The sequence below is a fragment of the Bos mutus genome, chromosome 23 (genome assembly GCF_027580195.1).
Source record: "Bos mutus isolate GX-2022 chromosome 23, NWIPB_WYAK_1.1, whole genome shotgun sequence".
Classification (NCBI taxonomy): Eukaryota; Metazoa; Chordata; class Mammalia; order Artiodactyla; family Bovidae; genus Bos; species Bos mutus.
In genome coordinates, this window is record NC_091639.1 from 42,827,143 (window position 1) to 42,854,800 (window position 27,658).

Sequence of the window (27,658 nt, forward strand, 5' to 3'; positions counted from 1 at the left end):
AGAGATTTTTCACCTCCTTTGTCAGAAGTGAGCTGCTGTAGATCTATTCTTGGATTTTATATTGTTTCATTGATCTAAGTACCCATCCTTCCAAAATAGCCATTAGTTTGGATCACTCTAGCTATAAAATAGTTTTAAATTTGGTTAAACATCATTTATACTTGGAAATAAATGTCTCACATGTTTATTTTTCTTCATTCGATTTGTTTTATCTATCCTAATTCATATGTTTTTTCATAAATATTTCAGAATAAGTTTTCTACAACTATTAAAGATTTTGCTGGGGCTTGGACTAAAATTACATTAAACCAGGATATCAACTTGGGAAAGAATTGACATCTTTCCTGTGTTCAGGTTTCCAGCTGATAGATATGGTTACACTTTCCATTTATTTATATCTTTGACTTCTTTCATCAGCCTTTCAGTGTACAAGTTCTTCACATGTTCTGTTAGTTATACTTAAGTCTCTCTTTCTGGTCTTATTGTAAATATTATATTTTTAACTTTTGTTTTATGTCTTCATTGCCATATATAGACATACATGTTGATTTTTTAAATTGATTTTGAAATTGCACTTTTGATAAAATCCATTATTAGTTATATAGAATTTTTTATGAAGGGTTGGGCATTCCTTGGAAATTTTTGTGTGGGCCATTATATCAAATGAGGATAGGTATAATTTTATTTAGGGGTTTCCCTGGTGGCTCAGACAGTAAAGAATCTGCCTGGAGTGCAGGAGACATGGGTTTGATCTCTGGGTCGGGAAGATCCCCTGGAGAAGGGCATAGCAATTCACTCCAGTATTCCTGCCTGTAGATTTCTCATGGACAGAGGAGCCTGGAAAACTATAGTCCACGGGGTTGCAAAGACTTGGACACAATTGAGCGACCAACATACACAGACACATGCACAGACACACACGCACACACAATTTATTTCTGATATGCGTGTGTTCTGATCACTTCCTCTTCGTTCTGTACATGAAGGAGGGTCCCCCACCTTTAATAGTATGAGATGGCTGAACACACAACATCCAAACGGACAGGTGAATTGATAGCAGTTTATTATGTAGACTCAGCCTGAGGATACGACTCCCTCCATAGGGGCACATGGAGGCTGCACTCAGGAACACAGTGAATAAGTAGGAGCTATGGAAGACAACCTTTGCAGTAACCAGATAATGGGGTCCCCCTGGATTTTATGGAAGGATGTTTTTGGTTTGTTAGAATAGTTTCATTAGCTCATCGGGATGTGAAACCTTAGACTGAGAAGCAAGGGCAGTTCAGCTGTTCAGGTTGACGGGAAGTAGCTGGGTAGAGAGACAAGCCTAGTGAAAGTAGAGAAGGAACTCACAGTCTGGGGCCCTGTGAGGCTTGAGGAGGTCTTGGCTGCAGTTCAAATGTCAGATCTCACAATATAACACAGCACTGACTCCTTTTTCTTGTTTTATTACGCTGATGAGGACTTCCGTTAATGTGTTAACTAAAGGAGGAGAAAGGCATATGACCATGTGGACAGAATTATAAAATAGTTTTTATAGATAGAATTATTAAACAGAATTCAATCTCTGTTCTTCATTTTTAAAAATTTAAACCTCTTGTTAAAGAATGAGTACTCAAGAGAAATTTTCTCAATCTAAGAAGACTACTCTGCTGCACACGTCAGACTCAATGGCAAAATATTTAAAATCTTCTTCTTGATATCTGGAATACTAGAGATGGTAGACAATGAAAAGTGAAGAGAAAAATAAAGCTATAAGGTTGCAATGGAGGTAAAATTGTCATTATTTACTCTTAATTTATTCCTACACTTTGAAAATAAAAATAGTAGACAAACTAACAGATTTAATAGTTTTGTTGGATAAAAGGCCAATATATAGGAAACCAACTCTATTATGTTGTACCAGAAATGAAGATCAAAACTGAGAAAACGATATCATTCAGAGTAGCAATCCCAAATATCAAATATCTAGGAATAAACCTAACAAGATATGAGTAAGACTTCTATACTGAAAACTACCAAACATCATTGGGACAAGTCAGTGAACCCATGTAATTGATGACAATAAAGATCAGAGATGGTAAGGGTAAGTATTTTAAATGCTAGTTACCTCTAAATTAATCTACATTCAATTAAATTTTCATTGAAAATCAAGGTAAGGATTTTTGTTTGCTTGATTGTTTCTTCTGCTTTTTCCTTTGGTCTCTGTGTATGTGAAGGTGTGTTTATGAGCTGTTGTTGTTCAGTCGTTCAGTCACTCAGTTGTGTCCAACTCTTTGCAACCCCATGGACTGCAGCATGCCAGGCTTCCCTGTCCTTCACCATGTCCTGGAGTTTGCTCAGACTCATGTTCATTGAGTCAGTGATGCCATCCAACCAGCTCATCCTCTGTTGTCCCCTTCTCTTCCTGCCCTCAATCTTTCCCAGCATCAAGATCTTTTCAAATGAGTCAGCTCTTCGCATCAGGTGGCCAAAGTATTGGAGCTTCAACTTCAGCATCAGTCCTTCCAATGAATATTCAGGCTTGATTTCCTTTAGGATTGACTGGTTTCATCTCCTTGCAGTTCAACAGACTTGCAAGAGTCTTCTCCAACACCATAGTTCAAAAGCATCAGTTCTTCAGCACTCAGCCATCTTTATGGACCAACTGTCACATCTGTTCATGACTACTGGAAAAACCATAGCTTTGACTATACAGACCTTTGTTGGCAAAGTAATGTCTCTGCTTTTTAATATGCTGTCTAGGTTTGTCATAGCTTTTCTTCCAAGGAGCAAGTCACTTTTAATTTTATGGCTGCAGTCACCATCTGCAATGATTTTGGAGCCCAAGACAATAAAATCTGTTATTGTTTCCATTGTTTCCCCATCTATTTGCCATGAAGTGATGGGACTGGATGTGTATGTGTGAAGATTGTAAAACTAAATTTAAAATTTGAACATACATTTTATAGCCTAGAATCACCTAGGAAATGTTCAAAAGTAAGAACAAACCTGGTAGAAAATTAGTACAACATAACAAAAGCCTTGTTAGATTATGTTGTGCTGTATTGGCTATGCTAATTGTGGTATATTAATCAACATAGTGTGATGTTTGCTTCGGTGAAGATGAATAGGAAAACAGAATAAAATAGAAATTCTAGAACCAGATCCTCTCTCAAAGAAAATGCTCTGGTCTATGGTGGCACTGCAGAGCAATGGGAGGAAGATGGTCTTTTCAATAAACATGACTAGGTCGTTTGAATGTCTCTTTGAGAAAATTTACCATGGCACTTACTCTAATCATTGGGCTTCCCCCATGGCACTAGTGGTAAGAACCCACCTACCAATGCAGGAGATGCAAGAGATGTGGGTTCAATCCCTGGGTAGGGAAGATCCCCTGGAGAAGGAAATGGCAAATCATTCCAGGATTCTTGCCTGGAGAATTCCACGGACAGAGGAGCCCTGGTGGGCAACAGTGCATAGGCTCACAAAGAGTCAGACATGACTGAAGCGACTTAACATTCAAATGCACACTCTAACCATTAATAAAATAAGTTCCAGAAAGATTGAAACATTTGGTAGGTTTTTGAAATGGAGGGTGGTCCTTGTCCCCTCCTCCCTATGTCCTCAGCCTGCCGTTTGTCTGTGGAAAAACTTTAGCCAAAGGATAAGTCTAATCAGAGAAGTGAAAACACGCAGAAACAAAGGGAAATGGCCACCTCCCCTTACATCTGGACCGGCGCTGAGCTCAGACCATGAGAATGTGGTGGAGAGGACACCACACGTCTTCTGAGACTACATCTGGAGAAGTCTTGGGGCATTTACTTTCCTCTCGGAAGTGCTGAGCCACCAGGTGAGAACTTGTCTTCATTGCTGGTGGGACCACATGGGCCACGTTAGAGGCGCTGGATCTGCTGAGAGAGAGGCTGTCTCCACATCCCAAGGGAGCCTCAGGAGACCCCTGCCCCAGCTGCCACCTGACTGCAGCCACATGAGGGACCTTCCGTGAAAACCACCTACTACGTTCAGTCAACTCTAGGACTGTGAAAAAATCACTACATGGCTGTAGTTTAAAAATAACTAATCAATTAATTTTTGGTTGCTTGGGTCTTTGTCACTGTGTGTGGGCTTTCTCCAGCTGCATGGAGCTGGGGCCATCCTCTAGCTGTGCACGCAGGCTTCTCATTGTCCTGGCTTCTCTTTTTGTGAAGCTCGGTCTCTAGAGCGCCAGCTCAGTACTAGTGGCACTAGGGCTTGGTTGCTCTGAGGCACATGAAGTCTTTCTGGAGCACGGATTGAACCCATGGCCCCTGCATTGGCAGGCAGATTCTTATTCACTGTACCATCAGGGAAGTCCAAATAGCTGTAGAAGTTTTAGGGTAATTTTTTTGAAAGTAGCTGTGGAAATTTTATTTTTATTTATTAATTTTTTTATTATGGAACATTTCAAACATAACTGAAAATGGAAGGAATAGTGTAATGACTTACACAGAACTAGGTCATGAAATATTGGGGTTTTCAAAGAATTTCATCTAAAATGTCCAATCTTCTGGCACAAAATCCTTTATATTCTGTTAGTGTCTTTTTAATATTTGTAGAATCTGTAGGAATGGCATCTTTTCATTATAGATGGTAATAATTTGCAAGTTGGATTTTTCTTCCTTGTCAGTCTTGCAGGTGGATCATCAAAAAAAAAGAAAGAAAACTCTAGTTTTGTGATTTTCTTTATTATACATCTATTTTCTTTTAAAATTAACTGCAAATCCTTTATTGCTATCAAACAAGAATCAATTTTTTTTTTTTTTTGCCACACCAGATGGCATGTAGGATCTTAGTTCCATGACCTGGGACTGAACCCGTGCCCCTGCGTTGGAAGCTTGGAGTCTTAACCACTGGACCACCAGGGAAGTCTCTATATCTATTCTCCATTCTACTTATTCCCTCTCTTACTGACATCATTTCCTTTCTTCTACTTTTCTTGGTGTGTTACTCCAGTTTACACAGCATGTTTTCTTAAAGACACTATTCTTTCTCCATCGGATATTTTTGGCTCCCTTGTCAAATATTAGTTGACTGTACATCCAAGGGTTTAATTCCAGGCTCTCTATTCTGTCTCAATGGTCTGTGTGTCCATTTTAATGTCAGGCTATACTGTTTTTATTACTATAACTTTTTACTATAGTTTGAAATCAGGAAGTGTGATACCTCTGGTTTTGTTCTTTCTCCGGGTTGCTTTGGGTATTCTGGGGCTTTTGTACTTTATGATTTTTTTTTTTTTCCAGGCTGGCTAGTCCTACCTTCATCCACTTAACACTTGGCATATTATCCCTTTGCATGGCTATACCACAATTCATCTGTTCTTTCTCTGAAAATTAAGACTTGTTCTTTTCTCTTCAATGGCATTTTTAATATGTCATCTTGGGCACATATGTGAGAATTTATTTAGAATGTTTTTAACTAGGATGGAAATCTGGGATTATCTGACTACCCAAAGAGGTATACACCAGTATTTAACATATTTTATAATTTTTTAACATACAGAATATTTATAATCAAGACATGATTATAAGTTTCTCTCTTAGAATTTTGAAATAATTTTATTACTCCAAACGCTGGTGCAACAAACATTCGAGTAGAGGTTTCTTTAGGCTCACGTAGGATTATTCCTTTAAGACAGATATTGTCTTAGTTCCTTCAGGCCACCAGAACCAAATACTATAAGTGGGGTAGCTTATAAATAGCAGAATTTTATATCTCACAGTTCTGGAGGCTGGGAAATCTGAGTTCAGGGTGCCAGCAAGGTCAAGTGCTGGTGAGAAACCTCTTCTGGGTTTGCAAACTGCCCACATCTCACTTGTAGCCTCATATGGTGGTGGGAAGGGGAGACCCTGGTCTCTTTGGTCCTTTATAAGGGCATTAATGTCATAGGCAGAGGATCCAGAGATCAAATTGCCAACATCTGCTGGATCATTGAAAAAGCAAGAGAGTTCCAGAAAAACATCGATTTCTGCTTTATTGACTATGCCAAAGCCTTTGACTGTGTGGACCACAACAAACTCTGGAAAATTCTGAAAGAGATGGGAATACCAGACCACCTGACCTGCCTCTTGAGAAACCTATATGCAGGTCAGGAAGCAACAGTTAGAACTGGACATGGAACGACAGACTGGTTCCAAATAGGAAAAGGAGTACGTCAAGGCTGTATATTGTCACCCTGCTTATTTAACTTATATGCAGAGCATATCATGAGAAACACTGGGGCTGGAAGAAGCACAACCTGGAATCAAGACTGCCGGGAGAAATATCAATAACCTCAGATATGCAGATGACACCACCCTTATGACAGAAAGTGAAGAGGAACTCTAAAGCCTCTTGATGAAAGTGAAAGAGGAGAGTGAAAAAGTTGGCTTAAAGCTCAATATTCAGAAAACAAAGATCATGGCATCTGGTCCCATCACTTCATGGGAAATAGATGGGGAAACAGTGGAAACAGTGTCAGACTCTATTTTTTGGGGCTCCAAAATCACTGCAGATGGTGATTGCAGCCGTGAAATTAAAAGACGCTTACTCCTTGGAAGAAAAGTTATGACCAACCTAGATAGCATATTCAAAAGCAGAGACATTACCTTGCCAACAAAGGTCCGTCTAGTCAAGGCTATGGTTTTTCCAGTAGTCATGTATGGATATGAGAGTTGGACTGTGAAGAAAGCTGAGCACCAAAGAATTGATGCTTTTGAACTGTGGTGTTGGAGAAGACTCTTGAGAGTCCCTTGGACTGCAAGGAGATCCAACCAGTCCATTCTGAAGGAAATCAGTCCTGGGTGTTCTTTGGAAGGAATGATGCTAAAGCTGAAACTCCAGTACTTTGGCCACCTCATGCGAAGAGTTGACTCACTGGAAAAGACTCTGATGCTGGGAGGGATTGGGGGCAGGAGGAGAAGGGGACGACAGAGGATGAGATGGCTGGATGGCATCACTGACTCGATGGACATGAGTTTGAGTGAACTCCAGGAGCTGGTGATGGACAGGGAGGCCTGACGTGATGCAATTCATGGGGTTGCAAATAGTCGGACACAACTGAGCAGCTGAACTGAACTGAACTGATAGGGGCTCAACTTTCAAGACCTAATCACCCTCAAAGGCTCCACTTCCTAATACCATCACATTAAGGATCAGGTTTCAACAGACACATTTTGTAGAGGCACAAACATTCAGAACATAGCAGATATATAGATGTGGATTTTATTGTTCTTGTCAATCATGCAACATTTGCACTCTTAATTTTAATGACTGTGTTAACTGCTCAGCTGTGTCTGACTTTTTGGGACCCCAGGGACTGTAGGCTGCCAAATCCCTCTGTCCATAGAATTTTCCAGGCAAGATTTCTGGAGTGGGTTGCCATTACCTTCTCCAGGGTATCTTCCTGACCCAGAGATTGAACCCAGGACTCCTGCATTGCAGGCATATTCTTTACCATCTGAGCCATAGATACAACCAAGTTCATGATGTTACTAATAATATATGAGAGCATCCATTCTCACAGAATCTTCTAAATCCTTTATTTACAAAACCAGACTACCACATGTGCCAATTTGGGGGAGAAATATTTCATCATATCACTATCTGAATTTATATGTTTTTGATTATTGGTGTGTTTCAGTAAATATCTTTTTTTAATATATAAAAAAAACCTTTTTAATTCTGATTGCCAAATTATTTAAGGCAGGTATAAAAAAGGAAAGCATTCAATATACATTGTACATAAAATAAACTAGATTACAGCATAAAACAAGTAACCAGGCATTGAAGTCTCTCTTTTCTAAAACTGGATAATTGTAAACATTGAAAAACAAAAACAAAACTGCTGGACTATTCAAGTAACAGAACAATCACAGATGTCTCTGGTATGCAGGCTATTGGGTTATTTGCCATTCAAGATTATAAAAAATGGCCTTTGATATATTATCATCTGTAAATAGTCTAGATCTTTGACCAATTTTCTGTTGTTTATTTTTGTTTATTTATTTATAGATTTGTTGGCAATTTTAGATGATAAGAAAGTTAATCCAATTGTCAGCCGTATGTGTTACAAAGTTTTCCTGAGCTTTATTTCTTTAAAACTTATTTTATCCATGCAAATATATTTTAAATTTTTATTCAAAGACATATTTTTATTTATGTCTTCTAGGTGTACTGTCTTGCTTAGGTAGACTCTTTTTCTTAAAAAAAAAAAAAAAAGATTATTCTAACAAATCTTCTGAGGTGTAATTAGCTTACCACAATTTCATTCTTTCTACATGTAAAATTTAATGTTTTAGTAAATTATAGATTTTTTTTTCTTGTTTTAAATTTATTTTTTATTGAGGTAACATTAATTTAGGAGGAGAGGGGGATAACAGAGGATGGGATGGTTGGATGGCATCACCGACTCTATGGACATGAGTTTGAGTAAGCTCCGGGAGTTGCTGATGGACAGGGAAGCCTGGCATGCTGCAGTCCATGGGGTCACAAAGAATTGGACATGACTGAGCAACTGAACTGAAATGAACATTAATTTATAGCACTATATAAGTTTTACATTAAAACCTTATATTTCTACTTCTGTGTACACTAGAGCATGCCAGAAATTTAGTTTCCATTCACCTTCATACAGTTGATGCCCTTTACCCATCTCACCTTCCTCCAAAGACTATGCAAACACTAACTCAGAAAGATATATGCATCCACGTGTTTATCACAGTAATATTTGCAATAGCAAAATATGGAAACAACCTAAGTGCCCACCCACAGATGAATGGATTAAAACAAGACGTGGTATGTGGTGTATACATATATATTTATACAATGGAGTGCTGTCAGCCGTATAAAAGGTGAAGTCTTGCCATTTGCAACCACATGGATGGACCTTGAGGGTATGACGCCAAGTAAAATAAGTCAGATAGAGAAAGATATATATTGTACAACTTTACTCATAATATGTGGAATGCAAAAACAAGCAAAACAAAATAAATAAAACATATCAAACAAAAATAAATGCTTAGATACAATGAACAGAGAAGTGGTTACCAGTGGTGTGTTTTGATTGGCTGATTCACCTTATTTTCATTTAGGGTGATTATTGATAGATGAGTACACAGTACTGTTATTTTATCTTTTGTTTTCTGATCTCTATTGCTTCCTTTTTCCTTGTGTTTCTATCTGCCATTTTAACTTGGTGGCTTTACAGTATGTCTTCTTCAGTTCCCTTTTTTTTTAAATGTTTTATATCTCTGCTCTAGATTTATGTTTTGTGGCCACCATGAAGTTCGTATAAAACATATCGTAGATAAAATAGTCTTTTTTCCTGCTGATAGCATTTTATTTTCATTTACCTATTTGGCTTCTGTACTTTTTCCCTTCCCTTTTTGTATTTTTTGTCTCAAAAGAGCGCCTTTTGTGTTGTGTTTATTCCCAAGTTGAAGTAGCTATAGTTATTTTTCTGCCTTTCTCCTCTTTAATCTTTATGCTATAAGAAAATGTTAAAAACTCTGTTCTGATTACAGAGTTTCAATTTTCTGCTTCTATGTATCACCTTACTCAAATTTGTTGCTTTTGGAAAGTAGCTCTTTGGCTCCTTCCCCTTTTGCCCATTTCTGTTCCTCTCTAACCTTAAAGGAACTTAATTAGAGGAATGAGATCAATGAGCAGTTGAAACTGACTTCCCACTTAATGCTATCATGAATACACACCATGCCTTGTCTAACCTGTATGAAGATTCCACTCTCTTGTATTTCAAAAAATACATATAAAGAAATGTGGACAGATGGAGGCAGCAGGGGCAGAGAACAAAGAGAACCAGGAAAGAATGAAGATAAGGTACTGGGATCAATCTTGGAGACTTCTGGGTGCAGAGTAGGGGCCGAAGAAGCCACCCAGCACTTTTTCTGCAGGGTCATTCAACCCAGAGCAAATTAGATCCTGAGAAAGTACTCTTGTTTTGAGGAATGAACGCTGTACAGCAGAAATGAAAACAACACTGCAAATCAACCATATTTCAATAAAATTAACAAATAAAGACTGCCAGGCCAGCAGCCACCAGAGGGGCATCTCTTCGATTAAAAGCTCTAAAAGTAATAAAATAAGAGGCCCATGGTCTGAAGTAGGAAATCTTTTCAAGCTGCGAAAAAGCTGGGACAGAAGGTTCTCGTCCAAGTGTCACGGTCTCTGCTCCAGCTCAGGAGACCTGCAGGGGACAGAGGAGAGGGCTGTTTCCATACCACCGCTTCACGCTGCTTCTTCCCCTCTTCCTGGGGGCCTCCCCTGAGACCTCTGCAGTAAGAAGGCGGAAATCAGTCTTATGCTTCCCTGAACCACAGCTACCTCAGGCCATGGGCCTCTTATTTTATTATTTTTAGAGTTTTAATCGAAGAGATGTCCCTTTGGTGGCTGCTGGCCTGGCAGTCTTTATTTGTTAATTTTATTGAAATATAGTTGATTTACAGTGCTGTTTTCATTTCTGCTGTACAGCAAAGTGACCCAGTTATACACATATACACATTAAAATTTTACTTTTCATTTATTTATGGTTGCACTGGATCTTTGTTGCTGGGCATGGGCTTTCTCTAGTTGTGGCTGGTAGGCTTCTCACTGTGGTGGTTTCTCCTGTTGCAGAGCACAGGCTCTAGGGTGCATCGACACAGTAGCTGTGGCATACAGGCTTATTAGCCCTGTGGCATGTGGCATCTTAGTTCCCCAACCCTGGATTGAACCTGTGTCCCCTGCATTGGGAGGTAGCTTAACCACTGAAGCACCAGGGAAAACCCCACACACATACATTTAAAAAATGTTCTTTTCCATTATGGTTTATCTCAGGATATAGTTTCCTGTGCTGTACAGTAGGACCTTGGTGTTTATCCATCCTGTATATAATAGTTTGCATCTGCCAATCCCAGACTCCCAATCTCTCTCTTCTCCACCCCCTCCCCCTTGGCAAACACAAGTCTGTTCTCTTATTAACTGTGCAAAGCTTTACTGCAAACTGCCTAATCAGATCTCAGTCTTTCTCATTTTGTCTGTCGCCTCACTTGTCATCACCACCACTGTTCCTGGGAGATCAAATCTCTCTCTAAAAGAGGATGAACAGGCATGACCTTGGCTGAAGCCCAGTGTCTCCTAGGAAAGGAGAGGGAGGAGGCACATTCCCAGGATACAGTTGTCTCAGCCCCTGACCACCCCCTGAGATTTCTTGCATCACGGAATACCAGGGTGGAGAGGGGAGCAGACCCTGGAACGCATATGACCTAGGAAGCTTCCATCACACAAATCCAGCATCATTTCATCAGTCTTAGTGTCTCTTCTTGCATTTGCTCCAGGATTTCCATCTGAGATCTCCATGCATGCTAACCCTTCTTTTATCTCTACAGGCCATCACCTCTTATATTTTACCCATAGGTACTTTCTGGATTTCTAGGAAAGTTGAGACCAACTAGGCAAAGGTTGTATTCAGAGAACTTAATTGAGTAAAGCCATATTTCTTCCTCCAAACAATCTGTGGGCTGTCTCAGCTGCCAACAGGTCCCTTACCTCCTGATGTAGAAGAGCAGCCCCATCCCAAGGAAGAGCAGACCCAGAACACAGGCCCCAATTCCACTCAGCATCTTTTCTTGTGAAGATTTGTCCTGTGCCCCTGAGAAAAGAAGCCAGTTTCTGAGTGATTTTTATCCCAAATCCAACTTCTCTAATTGAAATTGGGGGGGAAGAAGCCTGCTCTGAAAAAACTGAAATAATTGGCCATTCCTAGAAAAGAGATGAAAATTCAAGCTGAGTTGCTACAAGGTTTGGGCAGTGACTCATTTAAGTATCCCAGCCCTGATAGAAGGCCACACATCTTCAACATCTGATGGATGTGTGCCTGGGACTGGATGAGGTGGGGAAGTCTGTCTTGGCTGACAGAGCTAATAAAAGGCAGAGCTGGGACTGAACTTGGTCCTTGGAGCGGGTGTGCCCCTTCTCAGATCACAGTGAACAACTCAGGGTAAGAGTGTCTGAAGCACAAGCCCAACTTGACACAGGGGACTGGTGCCCAGGACTGAAGAGTGACCATGACCTGGGAGGTCACAGGATGCTCAGAGAGAGACGTCATCTTCTCTGCTTGTTGGGCAGAACTGGCTCCCAAGGGGGCCCAGGCATTTACAGAAACCATCATGGGATATCTGCAAACTCTCGGAGGATCTCCATCACAGGACGTCACAGGGCAACCCCAACAACCTCAGCTGAAGGAGAAGAAAACATGGAGCCCATGGACACTTGTGTGGGGAGAGGAGAATCCTGACACTCGGGGGTAAGTGGGCCCCCTCCGTGGTGGCTGAGAAACTTATGAGATCAGAGAGCTCCTCACTCCATTCCACTGTGACAGGGCTCATACGGCTGGGGTGCTCCACGTGGCAGGCATAGACCTCTCCACCCTGAGGAACTATTTCAAGCATCACCATGATCTGGAAGGTCCAGTCTCCATTAGGTATCAGGCCTGTGGAGACCACCCCGGCCTCCTCTTCCTGGCCATTCCTGAACCACCTGACCTCAATGTGGCCTGGGTAGAAACCATTCACAGAGCAGACCAGGAGGTTGTGGTGCCATAGGGGCCGACTCTTTACAGGATACACAGTCACGGTAGGCTGAACTAGGAGAGAAAACGCAGTGGGGGTTAGTGTGGGAGACAGACTAAGTCTCCTGACCAGACTGAAGCCTCGGATAGGCCAGGCTTCCCATGTGGCTTCAGAGGACATGGTGCCATGAATCTTGCTTGAATTTAACCCTAAAACCTCCAACCCCTATTAGAGTTGAGAGATGTTGAGGAAAATTGTGGGGTTTCTTTTCATAACTTGAAGGAGTTACTTATTGTTGAACTGCAGTATTTACACTTTTTGCAGGACACAGGTTATATTTATTAAAAGCGTGATTTCTGTAACTAGGCTCCCTGGGTTCAAATCCAGGCTCTGCTTCTATCTGGTTAATTCTGGAAGAGCTTTTAAATTACTTTGTGCTTCAACTTTCTTATCTCTAAGGAGGATAATGAAACAAACTTACCTCTTTGAGTTAGATGAGTCATATATAAGATGGGCCATCCTGGAATGTGAAGTCAAGTGGGCCTTAGAAAGCATCACTACGAACAAAGCTAGTGGAGGTGATGGAATTCCAGTTGAGCTATTTCAAATCCTGAAAGATGATGCTGGGAAAGTGCTGCACTCAATATGCCAACAAATTTGGAAAACTCAGCAGTGGCCACAGGACTGGAAAAGGTCAGTTTTCATTCCAACCCCAAAGAAAGGCAATGCCAAAGAATGCTCAAACTACTGCACAATTGCACTCATCTCACAGGCTAGTAAAGTAATGCTCAAAATTCTCCAAGCCAGGCTTCAGCAATATGTGAACCGTGAACTTCCTGATGTTCAAGCTGGTTTTAGAAAAGGCAGAGGAACCAGAGATCAAATTGCCAACATCTGCTGGATCATTGAAAAAGCAAGAGAGTTCCAGAAAAACATCGATTTCTGCTTTATTGACTATGCCAAAGCCTTTGACTGTGTGGATCACAATAAACTGTGGAAAATTCTGAAAGAGATGGGAATACCAGACCACCTGATCTGCCTCTTGAGAGATTTGTATGCAGGTCAGGAAGCAACAGTTAGAACTGGACATGGAACAACATACTGGTTCCAAATAGGAAAAGGAGTTCATCAAGGCTGTATATTGTCACCCTGTTTATTTAACTTATATGCAGAGTACATCATGAGAAATGCTGGGCTGGAAGAAACACAAGCTGGAATCAAGATTGCCGGGAGAAATATCAATAACCTCAGATATGCAGATGACACCACCCTTATGGCAGAAAGTGAAGAGGAACTCAAAAGCTTCTTGATGAAAGTGAAAGAGGAGAGTGAAAAAGTTGGCTTAAAGCTCAACATTCAGAAAACGAAGATCATGGCATCTGGTCCCACCACTTCATGGGAAATAGATGGGGAAACAGTGGAAACAGCATCAGACTTTATTTTTCTGGGCTCCAAAATCACTACAGATGGTGACTGCAGCCATGAAATTAAAAGACGCTTACTCCTTGGAAGAAAAGTTATAACCAACCTAGATAGCATATTCAAAAGCAGAGACGTTACTTTGCCAACAAAGATTCATCTAGTCAAGGCTATGGTTTTTCCTGTGGTCATGTATGGATATGAGAGTTGGACCGTGAAGAAAGCTGAGCGCCGAAGAATTGATGCTTTTGAACTGTGGTGTTGGAGAAGACTCTTGAGAGTCCCTTGGACTGCAAGGAGATCCAACCAGTCCATTCTGAAGATCAGCCCTGGGATTTCTTTGGAAGGAATGATGCTAAAGCTGAAACTCCAGTACTTTGGCCACCTCATGCGAAGAGTTGATTCATTGGAAAAGGCCCTGATGCTGGGAGGGATTGGGGGCAGGAGGAGAAGGGGACGACAGAGGATGAGATGGCTGGATGTCATCACAGACTTGATGGACGTGAGTCTGAGTGAACTCAGGGAGTTGGTGATGGACAGGGAGGCCTGGCGTGCTGCGATTCATGGGGTCGCAAAGAGTCGGACATGACTGAGCGACTGATCTGATCTGATCTGATATATAGAAAACTATAAAACACTGGCAAAAGAAATCAAAGAGGACACTAATAGATGGAGAAATATACCATGTTCACGGATCAGAAGAATCAATATAGTGAAAATGAGTATACTATCCAAGCAATCTATAGATTCAATGCAATCCCTATCAAGCTACCAACGGTATTTTTCACAGAGCTAGAACAAATAATTTCACAATTTGTATGGAAATACAAAAAACCTCAAATAGCCAAAGCAATCTTGAGAAAGAAGAATAGAACTGGATGAATCAACCTGCCTGACTTCAGGCTCTATTACAAAGCCACAGTCATCAAGACGGTGTGGTACCGGCCCAAAGACAGAAATATAGTTTAATGGAACAAAATAGAAAGCCCAGGATAAATCCACACACTTATGGACACCTTATCTTTGACAAAGGAGGCAAGAATATACAATGGAGAAAAGACAATCTCTTTAACAAGTGGTGCTGGGGAAACTGGTCAACCACTTGTAAAAGAATGAAACTAGAACACTTTCTAACACCATACACAAAAATAAACTCAAAATGGATTAAAGATCTAAATGTATGACCAGAAACTATAAAACTCCTAGAGGAGAACCTAGGCAAAACACTCTCTGACATAAATCACAGCAGGATCCTCTATGACCCACCTCCCAGAATATTGGAAATAAAAGCAAAAATAAACAAATGGGACCTAATTAAAATTAAAAGCTTCTGCACAACAAATGAAACTATAAGCAAGGTGAAAAGATAGCCTTCAGAATGGGAGAAAATAATAGCAAATGAAGCAATGGACAAAGAATTAATCTCAAAAATATACAAGCAACTCCTACAGTTCAATTCCAGAAAAATAAACGACCCAATCAAAAAATGGGCCAAAGAACTAAACAGACAGTTCTCCAAAGAAGACATACAGATGGCTAAAAAACACATGAAGAGATGCTCAACATCACTCGTTATCAGAGAAATGCAAATGAAAACCACAATGAGGTACCATTTCACGCCAGTCAGAATGGCTGCTATCCAAAGTCTACAAGCAATAAATGCTGGAGAGGGTGTGGAGAAAAGGGAACCCTCTTACACTGTTGTTGGGAATGCAAACTAGTACAGCCACTATGGAGAACAGTGTGGAGATTCCTTAAAAAACTGGAAATAAAACTGCCATATGACCCAGCAATCCCACTGCTGGGCATACACACCCAAGGAAACCAGAAGTGAAAGAGACACGTGTACCCCAATGTTCATTGCAGCGCTGTTTATAATAGCCAGGACATGGAAACAACCTAGATGTCCATCAGCAGACAAATGGATAAGAAAGCTGTGGTACATATACACAATGGAGTATTACTCAGCCATTAAAAAGAATACATTTGAATCAGTTCTAATGAGGTGGATGAAACTGGAGCCCATTATACAGAGTGAAGTAAGCCAGAAAGAAAAACACCAATACAGTATACTAATGAATATATATGGAATTTAGAAAGATGGTAATGATAACCCTATATGCAAGATAGCAAAAGAGACACAGATGTATAGAACAGTCTTTTGGACTCCGTGGGAGAGGGCGAGGGTGGCATGATTTGGGAGAATGGCATTGAAACATGTATATTATCATATGTGAAATGAATCACCAGTCCAGATTCAATGCATGATACAGGATGCTTGGGGCTGGTACATTGGGATGACCCAGAGAGATGGGATGGGGAAGGAGGTGGGAGGGGGGTTCAGGATGGGGAACACATGTACACCCATGGCGGATTCAAGTCAATGTATGGCAAAACCAATACAATATTGTAAAGTAATTAGCCTCCAATTAAAATAAATAAATTTATATTAAAAAAAAAGATGGACTACTGCTGCTAAGTCACCTCAGTCATGTCCGACTCTGTGCGACCCCATAGATGGCAGCCCACCAGGCTCCCCCATCCCTGGGATTCTCCAGGCAAGAACACTGGAGTGGGTTGCCATTTCCTTCTCCAATGCAGGAAAGTGAAAAGTGAAAGTGAAGTCGCTCAGTCGTGTCTGACTTGTAGCGACCCCATGGACTGCAGCCTCCCAGGCTCCTCCGTCCATGGGATTCTCCAGGCAAGAGTACTGGAGTGGGGTGCCATTGCCTTCTCCAAGATGGACTACTACTCAGCCATAAAAAAGAGCAAAATAATGCCATTTACAACAACACGGATGCCCCTAGAGATGATCATACTAAGTCAAGTCAGTCAGAAAGAGAAGGACAGATACCACATGCTGTCACTTATATGTGGAATCTAAAATACGACACAATGAACTTATTTACAAAACAGACACATGGACGCAGAGAACAGACCTGTAGTTGTCAAGGGGGATGTGCTTGGGGGAGGGATGGAGCGGGAGTCTGGGGTTGGTAGATGAAAGTTATTATATACAGAACAGATAAACAACACAGTCCCACTGTATAGCACAGAGAACTAGATTCAGTATCCTATGATAAAGCGTAATGGAAAAGAGTATTAAAAGAAGAATGTTTGTAACTGAATCACTTTGCTGTACAGCAGAGATTAACACAACATTGTAAATCAACTATACTTAAATAAAAAATATTGACCATCATATTTAAAAAAAAAAAGACTGGATAGACCTAAGCTATGTTAAGAAACGGCTGGGGGAATTCCCTGGTGGTCCAGTGGTTAGGACTCTGCACTCTCCCTGCCAAGGGGCTGGTTCAACCCCTGATCGAGGAACTAAAGTCCCACAGGTTGTGTGGAGTGGCCAAAAAAAGGCTGGAACTTAGTGCTCAATATATGTTAGTTACTCATTGAATTTTTTTTTTTTACTATGAAAGAGAATATGATTCAAAGCTTCAGGATAAATGAGAGAGCAGCAGTGGGGTTGGTAGAGATGTAGAGCTGCATGGAACCTGTTCTTCCCCTGAGCAGCAGAGACGGACCACAGAGGTCATTCTCCAAGAGGGGCGTCTCAAGGAAAACATGAGTCCTGCAAAGGAAAAGCAACAAGGAGAGTTCATCATTTTAAAAGTTGTTATAGCTTTATACTCAGCTGATGAATCTCTCCCTTTGTCTCCCTTTTTTCAAAAAAAGTCACAGTGGGATCTCACCAGACACTGAATCTGCCTGTGCCTTGATTTTCGACTTATTCTTCTCTAAAGCTGTGAGAAATACACTTATGTCATTTTTAACATAAAACAGTTTATGATAGTTTATTATAGTAGTCTGACCTGATTACAGCTGTCTGACATTATACAGATGGCAGAGTAGAAGGGCGTGAGCTCATCTTTTCCTGCGAGAACACCAAAATCGCAACTAGCGGCTGAACAAGGCTATTGACAGCAGGATGTTGGAACCCACCAAAGAAAAGATACCCCATGTCCAAGGACAAAGGAGAAGCCACAACGAGATGGTAGGAGGGGCTCAATCAGAGCCTCTTGGAGGGTACAAACAAAACTTGTCCACACCAGGACCCAGGGAAAGGAGCAGTGACCCCACAAGACACTGAGCCAGCCCTGCCTGTGAGTGTTTGAGGGTCTCCTGCAGAGGCACAGGTCAGCAGTGGCCTCCCACAGGGGCAGGGGCTCTGGCAGCAGCAGTCCAGGGAGGAGTGGTGTGTGGCTTATGACCACTTGGAGGAGGCTTACGTCCATTAGCTCTATCCTTGGAGCCGATAGCCCTAGCTCAGAGACTGCAGAGTCCAGGACTGGGCTGCCTCAGGAGCGAGCACAGCCCCAGCCATTAGCAGAAAACTGGATTAAAGACTTACTGAGCATGACCCTACCCATCAGAGCAAGACCCAGTTTTTCCCACAGCCAGTCTCTCCCATCAGGGAGCTTGCACAAGCCTCTTATCATCATGCATCAGAGCTCAGACAGAATGAAAACTATAAACTCAGAAAACTAACCAAAATGATCACATGGATTTCAGCCTGTGTAAGCCAATGAAACTGTCAGCCATGCCGTGCAAGGCCACCCAAGACAGATGGGCCATGGTGGAGTTCTGACAAAACATGGTCCACTGGAGAAGGGAATGGCAAACCAGTTCAGCATTCTTGCCTTGAGAACCCCATGAACAGTATGAAAAGTCAGAAAGAATGACACTGAAAGATGAGCCCCCCAGGTCAGAAGGTGTCCAGTATGCTACTGAGGAAGAGCAGAGAAACAGCTCCGAACTGTGGTGCTAAAAAAGACTCTTGAGACTCCTTGGAGAGCAAGGAGATCAAACCAGTCCATCCTAAAAGAAATCAACCCTGAATTCTCATTGGAAGGACTGATGCCGAAGCTGATGCTCCAATACTTTGGCCACCTGATGTGAACAGTTGGCTTGTTGGAAAAGACGTTGATGCTGGGAAAGACTGAAGCCAGGAGAAGGAGGTGACAGAGGATGAGATGGTTGGACAGCATCATTGACTCAATGGACATGAGTTTGAGCAAACTCTGGGAGATGGTGAAGGACAGAGAAGCCTGGTGTGCAGCAGTCCAGAGGGTCACAAAGAGTTGGACATGACTGAGTGACTGAATGGAGAAGGCAATGGCACCCCACTCCAGTACTCTTGCCTGGAAAATCCCATAGATGGAGGAGCCTGGTAGGCTGCAGACCATGGGGTCGCGAAGAGTTGGACACAACTGAGCGACTTCACTTTCACTTTTCCCTTTCATGCATTGGAGAAGGAAATGGCAACCCACTCCAGTGTTCTTGCCTGGAGAATCCCAGGGATGGGGGAGCCTGATGGGCCGCCGTCTATGGGGTCGCACAGAGTCGGACACGACTGAAGTGACTTAGCAGCAGCAGCAGCAGCAGCAGCAGAGTGACTGAAGACAACAATGTTTGGAATTGTTATCATTTTAGAATTCTCTCTCCTAAACTGACATTTGCGGTCAGAGTATGGCCTGGGACTCAATATCTGAAACAACCTCTAACACTATCAAAGTGAAAGTGAAGCTGTTCATTCGTGTCCGACTCTTTGCGACCCTGTGGACTGTAGCCTACCAGGCTCCTCAGTCCATGGAATTTTCCAGGCAAGAGTAGTGGAGTGGGTTGCCATTTCCTTCTCTAACACTATCAGGCCCTAGGTAAATACAATTATTTTAAAAGAAAGGAGAAGTGGGGGATGCATTTGTACAGAACCACAAAATAGTAGATTTAAGATGGACGGTAAACCATTAGTCACAATTTTGCTGTTTCTATTTCAGTAAATAAAAACTGTTAAACTCTTAACATGGAAAATATTAAACAGAATCTAATAGAAACTGCAAACTGGAGAAAATGTTGACTCAAAATGTTAATAATCTTACTGCATAGAGAAGCCATAAAATTACTGAGAAATACACATGGACCCCAGCAATAACAGATTAATAGACAGTGTTTGGAGCAGTCGTTACAACTGGCAAAAAAAAAATGTGATAAAAGAGAACTTTAGAAATAAAAGAAATATAAGTTAAAAACAATAAGATATAAATTTCCAACTAAATGGCAATATGGAAAATAAAATTTACAATGGAGAGTGCCAGATAAATTGTTTACAACCATACAAAGGGTTAATATGTAACTACCTAAGTACTATTAGCATTATAAACATGGTAATATTAGTATGTTAATATTAAATAACAAAATTATATCCGAAAGTTGGCTTCACAATCATTTCAAATATGTAAACATGTACATACCAAGAAAGCAAAAAAGTAGTCGGAAATTTAGAACTAAAAGCAGCTTCAGAAAGGTCAGAGGGGTGTGGGAGGTTCCTCTCCACTGCACCCCTAGAAATTAGTGCCCCCACTAATTTATTCTCAACGCAACACCCCTGCACACAGACGCCTGCACACTTACTGCGGAGGGTTCAGCAGTGAGGGGTGTGCCCAGAGCAGATGGAGCTCTTCTCACAGTCCTTTACATTCCTCAGCTCCCTCAAACCTCCCCCAAACCACGGACACCTCGAGGCCCCTTCCCGAATCTCTGCCCCCACTTCAGCCAGCCTTCCCCTCCACCCCCGCCCCAGCCCTCCCTGGGCGGCAGGAGGCCCAGACCCCCGGCCCCCACATCTGTCTTCCCACCTCGCCCCTCTCTCCCCGTCTCAGACCCCGGTCCACTCCCCACCACATACCCTCTCTCCGCCCACGGCATACTGACAAAATCGCACACTAGCTTTCTGACAGCAGGCTCTCACACGGGGCCCCTCACAGCCTGCACTGTCCTCCCCAATCTTACTCTCTCACTGGACTCAGTCTAGCTCCGTCTCTCTCTGTCTCTCTGTCTGGGTCTCTGTCTCTGCCTGTCTGTTTGTGTCTCTCTCCATCTCTGTCTCTCTGTGTCTCTCTGTCTCTGTCTCTCCATCTCTCTCTGTGTCTCTCTGTCTCTGTCTCTCTATCTCTGTCTCTCTCGGTCTCTCTGTGTCTCTGCCTGTCTGTCTCTGTCTCTCTCTCTCCATCTCTGTCTCTCTGTGTCTCTCTGTTTCCATCTCTGTCTGTGTCTCTGTCTCTTTCTCTCTGTGTCTCTCTGTCTCTCTATCTCTCTCTGTGTCTCTGTCTCTCTATCTCCACCTGTCTCTCTATCTCCGTCTCTCTCTGTCTCTCTCTGTCTCTCTGTGTCTCTGTCTCTCTCGGTCTCTGTGTCTCTGTCTATCTCCGTCTCTCTCTGTCTCTCTATCTCCACCTCTGTCTCTCTGTCTCCGTCTCTCTCTGTCTCTCCGTCTCTGTCTCGGTCGCTCTCACACTCCCCTCCCCTGCACTGACCTCTCACCCCCACCCCGGCTCACCTCTCCTCTGCACCGTGCGGCTCGCAAAGAACTCGTAGTTGCTGGCGCAGAAGGCGTGCACGGCGGCGCGGGCCCGCTGCAGGGCCTGGGGCCAGCGGTTCCAGCGCTGGGCCGCCGGCCGCCCCATCTCGGTCCGCGCCCGGTACTCGCCCACGAGGCTGTCGAACTGCACCTGCTCCTCGCGGTTGTAGATGTACCTGTCTAGGAAGCGCACCTGCTGCGTGCCGTTGGAGAAGTGACACTCGGACTTGCCCTGCACCATGAAGAGTGCTGTGGGGAGGGGAGTGCCCTGGTCACCGGGCGCCCGGCGCCGCGGGGCAGCGGGGACCCCCAAGGGCTCCCCCGGGCCCTCGGAGCCCGGGTCCGCCCTCCCCCGCCAGCCGCGCAGGGAAGACGAGCTCTGCCCCTGAGCCAATCGGGCTCCTCTTGGCCACCAGGCTCGCCTGGCCGTCGCCAAGTGTGGCCTGGTCGGGGTCCCCACCACCACCTCCTCCTGGGACCCTCCACCGCAGAGACACCAGCGCTGAGTCTCCGCACGACCTCTGCCACAACACGGCCGCCCCCTTGCTCTTGTGAGTGCTTGGTCAGGACTGCCCGCCTGCCAAACCCTCGCTGCCCCTGAGATGCCAGGAATCGGGAAACGGGCACCGTCCCTCTATTCGTGGAGCTTGAAATTTAGTGAAAGTGATGGATGGAAGCCAAATGCACACATTTATACAGGAATGAGAAATGTCAGGATACCAGGGTGGGGATCTGTGAATGATGGGAGGACCTAAGTTAGGTTAGAGCTCAGAGGCATGGTCTCTGAAGACACTTAGGGAAGTGGCTGGGAGCTCGAGGAAGAGTGTGTGTGTGTAGGGGAAAAAGAGAGACACATTTTAAGTAGAAATGTGGAAAATAAGTAGAACTGTGGAAAAGCTGAAAGAACTGATGGACTTCCTCAAGAAGACAGTTCACTGAAGCACAAAAAAAGTGAGAAAAAGGAGGCTAAAAGATGAGACTGGAGAAGTTACATGGAACCAGGCGCTTGTAGGCAATATTAGGATTTTGACTTTATGCTAAATGTGATGAAAACTATTGATGGGTTATAGGAGATTAAAATCGCAAGCCCAGGACTGGTCCACCATTCCTTTTCCAAGTCTGGACAGCTCAGAAAGCCAGATTTTCTAAACATTTGGTGGCAAGATTCATTTGGCAATTCTGACCTGCTGACGGAAAGGGTCAGCTGGATCTCAGGGCTCTTATTGGTTACCCATGGTTCTGTAGCTTCATTGTGTGTAAAGATACAGAGATACAAATATACACATACATACCATACAAGTGTATATGGTTTTTAATTTTTGGGTCTTTTCTTAAATTGCAGTATCATTGATTTACAATATTATATCAGTTCCAGGTGTACAACACAGTGATTCAATACTTTTATAGATTATACTCCATTTAAAGTTATTACAAGATAATGGCTATATTCTGTGCTGTACTATAAGTCTTTGTTGCTTATTTATTTTATACATAGTACTTTGAATCTCTTAATACCATACCCTTGTCTCGTTCTTCCTGCCTTCCGGTTCCCCACTGGTAGCCACTAGTTCACACTTTGTGTGTCTGTTTCTGTTTTGTCATATACATTTGTTTGCTTTATGTTTTAGATTCCACTTATAAGTGATAACAGAGTATTCGACTTTTTCTGTCTGACTTATTCCACTAATCTTAATACTCTCTAGGTCCATCCATATTGTTGCAAATGGTAGAATTTCATTCTTTTTTTTATGACTGAGTCATATTCCATTGTATATGTACCACATTTTTATCCATTCATCTGTCAATGGACACTTAAGTTGCTTCCACATTTTGGGTATTGTAAATAATGCTGCAGTGAATGAACATTGGGATGCATGAACCCCTGCAATCTAATCGCCATGTGGTAGCTAGAATTATTTAAAAAAAATAAATATAGGGCAGTAGTTTAGTGGCTAAGACTCTGAGCTTCCCATGCACAGGGCCAGCGTTCACTCCTTGGTTAGAGAACTAGATCCCACGTGCCACAACTAAAATCCCACGTGCTGCCACTAAAAAAAAAAAGATCGTGCATGCTACAACTACAGATCTGCATAGCACAACAAAGATCGAAGATCCCGCGTGCCACAACTAAGATCCAGGGCAGCCAAATAAATAAATAAATATTTAAAAAATATACAAATGGACTCACTTTGTAACTTCCCTTAGTAGCTTCACGTATCTCTATAAGTAAAAGTCAAATTTCTCATCATAGCCATTGGGGCCTAACGTGATTTGGCTCCTGACTTTCTCTCCAACCTCACCTTATTCCACTCCCCCATCTGCTTTATCTGTTTCAGCTGCTCGAACCTTCTTTCTGTCCCTTGAACACAGCAAACATCTTCCTACATTTCTACCTTTCCCTTGGTCCCTGGAGTATTTGTCCCTCAGATCTTTCTCATGATTGTTTTCTTCTCATCATTTATTGGATGTCACTTTCGCAGGAAAAGCCCCTTAGACACTTGCACTGAAGTCAGGTGAATAATATATATACATATATATATGGCTCAGACAGTAAAGAATCTGCCTGCAATGCAGCAGACCTGTGTTTGATCCCTCCAGGGTCTGGAATATCCCCTGGAGAAGGGAATGGCGACCCACTCCAGTATTCTTGCCTGGAGAATTCCATGGACAGAGGAGCCTGGTGGGCTACAGTCCATAGTGTCACAAAGAGTTGGACACGCTAACAGTCACTCATCACATATAATATACATATATAAACAGCATTTACTACTGTTTCAAATGTTTTTCTTGGTTCAGTGTTTATTGGGTTGTTGTCTTTCTTGTCATTAGGTAACTTCCACAATCATAATGGACTTCTCTGTATTATTCAAATAGAATTCACTGAGCCTAGTACATAATAGTTGCTCAAAAAAGTATTTGTCATTTATGGTTTGGGGAATTAATCTTTGTGGGGCTTCTGGAAAGCAGGAAGGGGCTCCCACTCCAACACAGTTTTGAAATCATGACACCTTAATTCCCCAGGGTCGAACCTGTGCCCCCTGCAGTGCAAGGTGGAGTCTTAACCACAGGACCACTGGGGAAGACTCTATACCTTATGTCTCTTCTATATCCTGTGAGAAATTAAGACTAACTTCCTCTTTCTCTTCTTTCTACTGTAAAGAAACATTCACAGGTGATTTTAAGAGACAGGCAACATTTTATGAAGTTTCATCTCATCCAATGGGTCTGTTATAGTGCTGAAGGTTTGTGCAAACTTTGGGAATTTTCAGTAATGGTGATAACATGATTGGGGAAAGGATACAGAAAAATGGAGGGAGATGGCTGATTATGGAAAACTGTTGGCATGATGAATGAACATATGAAAATTGGGCTCAAGACTCCAAGAGGTAATGAGTTCCCTTGACTTCCTTATTGGCTTTCAGCCCCGTGGGATGGAAACAGCCTTGACATTCTCAGTATCCTGCTCAGGGTATATGGTTTGAACCATATGAAATGGCTGAAATGTGACTATTTTGAGTTTATAAAAATATAATTTAATATGGTCTATTCTATACCAGGATTCCCAGGTGGCACTAGTGGTAAAGAACCCACCTGCCAATGCAAGACACGTAAGAGACGCAGGTTTGATTCCTGGTTGGGAAGATCCCTTGGAAGAGGGCATGGCAATCCACTCCAGTATTCTCGCCTGGAGAACCCCTTGGACAGAGGAGCCTAGTGGGCTATGGTCTATAGGATCGCAACAGAGCGACTGAAGACACACACTCGCATTCTATATTAGTTGAATCTCTTCTTGGGGGTTCAGGCCAGATCAAGAGGTGATGTAGCAGAAACTGAGAGGCTAGAAAGGTTCAAAATAGTCACGAGAAGCACTGGCCTGTGCCAGGTTTTCAGTTCTTCTTGAGTTCTTTAAGGCATCACAGAATGCCCCTTAGATGCTCCTTAACTACAGGGTCATTCCGAGTACTGAGGATTCCCACTTTAGTTCCAGAGTGCTTTATACCGCAGGAGAAACAAGAGAAAACTAACCCCAACTTGTGCCAGAGAACCTCCAGTCCAGGGACACAGGCCTTATAAACCATGGGGTTTAGGGAGAAAGAAAAGGAGACAATAGATAACCAGTAAGGACCTACTGTATAGCACAGAGGATGCTACTTAATATTTTGTAATAACCTAAAGGGGAAAAGAATCTGAAAAAGAATATACATACTCTATATTATACTATAAGAATATATATACTATATATATAAAAGAATATACATACTACATATATATGTAACTGAATTGCTGTGCTGTATACCTGAAACCAACTCAATATTGTAAATCAACTATGAAAAAGTGAAAGTGTTAGTTGCTCTGTTGTGTCCGACTCTTTGAAACCCCATGGACTGAAGCCTGCCAGGCTTCTCTGTCCATGGAATTCTCTAAGCAGGAATACTGGAGTGGGTTGCTATTCCCTTCTCCAGGGGATCTTCCTGACCCAGGGGATCGAAGCAAGATCTCTTGCACTGCAGGCAGATTCTTTACCGTCTGAGCTGCCAGGAGAGCCCAGCACATATGTATCATGTATACGTATGTATAACTGAGTTGCTGTGCTGTACACCAGAAGCTGACCCAATATTGTAAATCAACGATACTTCAATTGAAAAAAAGAGGAGACAGTGGGGACGCCACTTGGAACATCCTCACATAGAACATCCTCACATACTGGGAAGAAGAAGCAGGGTCACAGATCCTTTGGAGGACACAAGAAGGGTCTTCCAGAAGAGGTCTTTCTAATTCCTTTTGCATCCCCTTAACGTTTTCAGAGGATCGTTCCCATTTTCTGGCATAGCTTAATAGAATAAACGGAATCACGGACGGGAATTATTTTGAAATTACTCATAATCATTTTGGAGAGGGCAATGGCACCCCACTCCAGTGCTCTTGCCTGGGAAATCCCATGGACTGAGGAGCCTGGTGGGCTGCAGTCCATGGGGTCGCTAGGAGTCGGACACGACTGAGCGACTTCACTTTCACTTTTCAGTTTCACGCATTGGAGAAGGAAATGGCAGCCCACTCCAGTGTTCTTGCCTGGAGAGTCCCAGGGACCGGGGAGCCTGGTGGGGTGCTGTCTATGGGGTCGAATAGAGTCAGACACGACTGAAACGACTTAGCAGCAGCATCATAAACATTTTGAATTATTTTGGAAATCACTTCTAAATCCTCTCAAAAACCTGAGGGAATGGGATGCGAGACTGGAGAGGTTTTATTAGAAGAGAGTTGAGAAGAAATATACACGTATATGAAGGCTCCTTGGGCAGGTCTCCTAAAGAGGGCAAGTATCCAGGCGCCTTTTGTTTGCAGAAGGAATCGAGGATTCATATGATAAAGATAGGGCTTCCCAGGTGGCTCAATGGATAAAGAATCCACCTGTGATGCAGGAAATACAGGAGACTTGAGTTCGATCCTTGGGTTGGGAAGATCCCCTGGAGGACGGCATGGCAACCCACTCCAGTACTCCTACTTGGAGAATATCTCACGGATAGAGGAGCCTGGCGGGCTACAGTCCATGGGGTTGCAAAGAGTTAGACACGACTGAAGTGACTGAGCCTGCATGCAAGCACTCATGATAAAGATAAGTAGTCACTGGAGAGGATGCTGATTTTTGAGGGATGTGGCCTGGACACAGAGGTAAAGCTAACTCCCTCCCTCTCCCTCCCTCCACAGCAGCTCACCATCCAAGGTGTGCACTTACTTCGGGTGTTCCCAGCCCAAGCCAGGAGAGGGCTCAGCACCATCAGTATCACTGGCAGAATTACTGTCCAGGAGCCTGGGGGGAACCAAAGGCACACCATGCAGGAGAACAGAAGAAGGCAAAGTGCAGGGGAGCAGAAAAATCTCGGTGAGGACTAAGGCCCCCCTCCACCCACATCTCAAATATTACCAACCTAGGAACTCATTGCTCTATTCCTGGATTGGGTCGGCTCAGTTTGGGAAAGCCAATCAGATTCATCCGCGGATAACATCATCAGTTGCTGGTCAGATATTCAGTATGCAGTTCCTCTTTTGAAACCTTAGGATTGTTTTAATTTTGTGCTTTATAAGTTTGATCCGTTTGTAGTTGTAGCATTTTAATTGGGGCCCTATCGTGAGCCAGCTCTGCTGGTCAGTGATGGTCACCTAAGTTTTTCAGGATCATCTCCCAGCGCTGCCTCTACCGTCAGTGGCACCTCTAGAATACACATAAGAGAAAGCCGCTTATAGAGAGCGATCTGTGTGCAACGGAGGGTCTTGAAGGTACCTTTGCAGACTGTGTAACTAATAG

The 27,658-nt window shown here is 42.8% G+C and overlaps 1 protein-coding gene across 1 annotated transcript; it reads right to left on the minus strand.

Annotated features, from left to right (window-relative positions):
• Positions 1 to 6,727: 6,727 nt before the first annotated feature.
• LOC102282150 (DLA class II histocompatibility antigen, DR-1 beta chain-like) lies at positions 6,728 to 27,228 on the minus strand. Its single transcript, XM_014476888.2, has 5 exons — positions 27,089 to 27,228; positions 21,334 to 21,603; positions 12,356 to 12,637; positions 11,542 to 11,644; positions 6,728 to 10,201 (listed from the first exon to the last, which is right to left on the minus strand). The coding sequence occupies exons 1-5, from the start codon at positions 27,186 to 27,188 to the stop codon at positions 10,174 to 10,176; spliced, it is 783 nt and encodes a 260-aa protein (XP_014332374.2). The 5' UTR covers positions 27,189 to 27,228; the 3' UTR covers positions 6,728 to 10,173.
• Between the last annotated feature and the right edge of the window lie 430 nt (positions 27,229 to 27,658).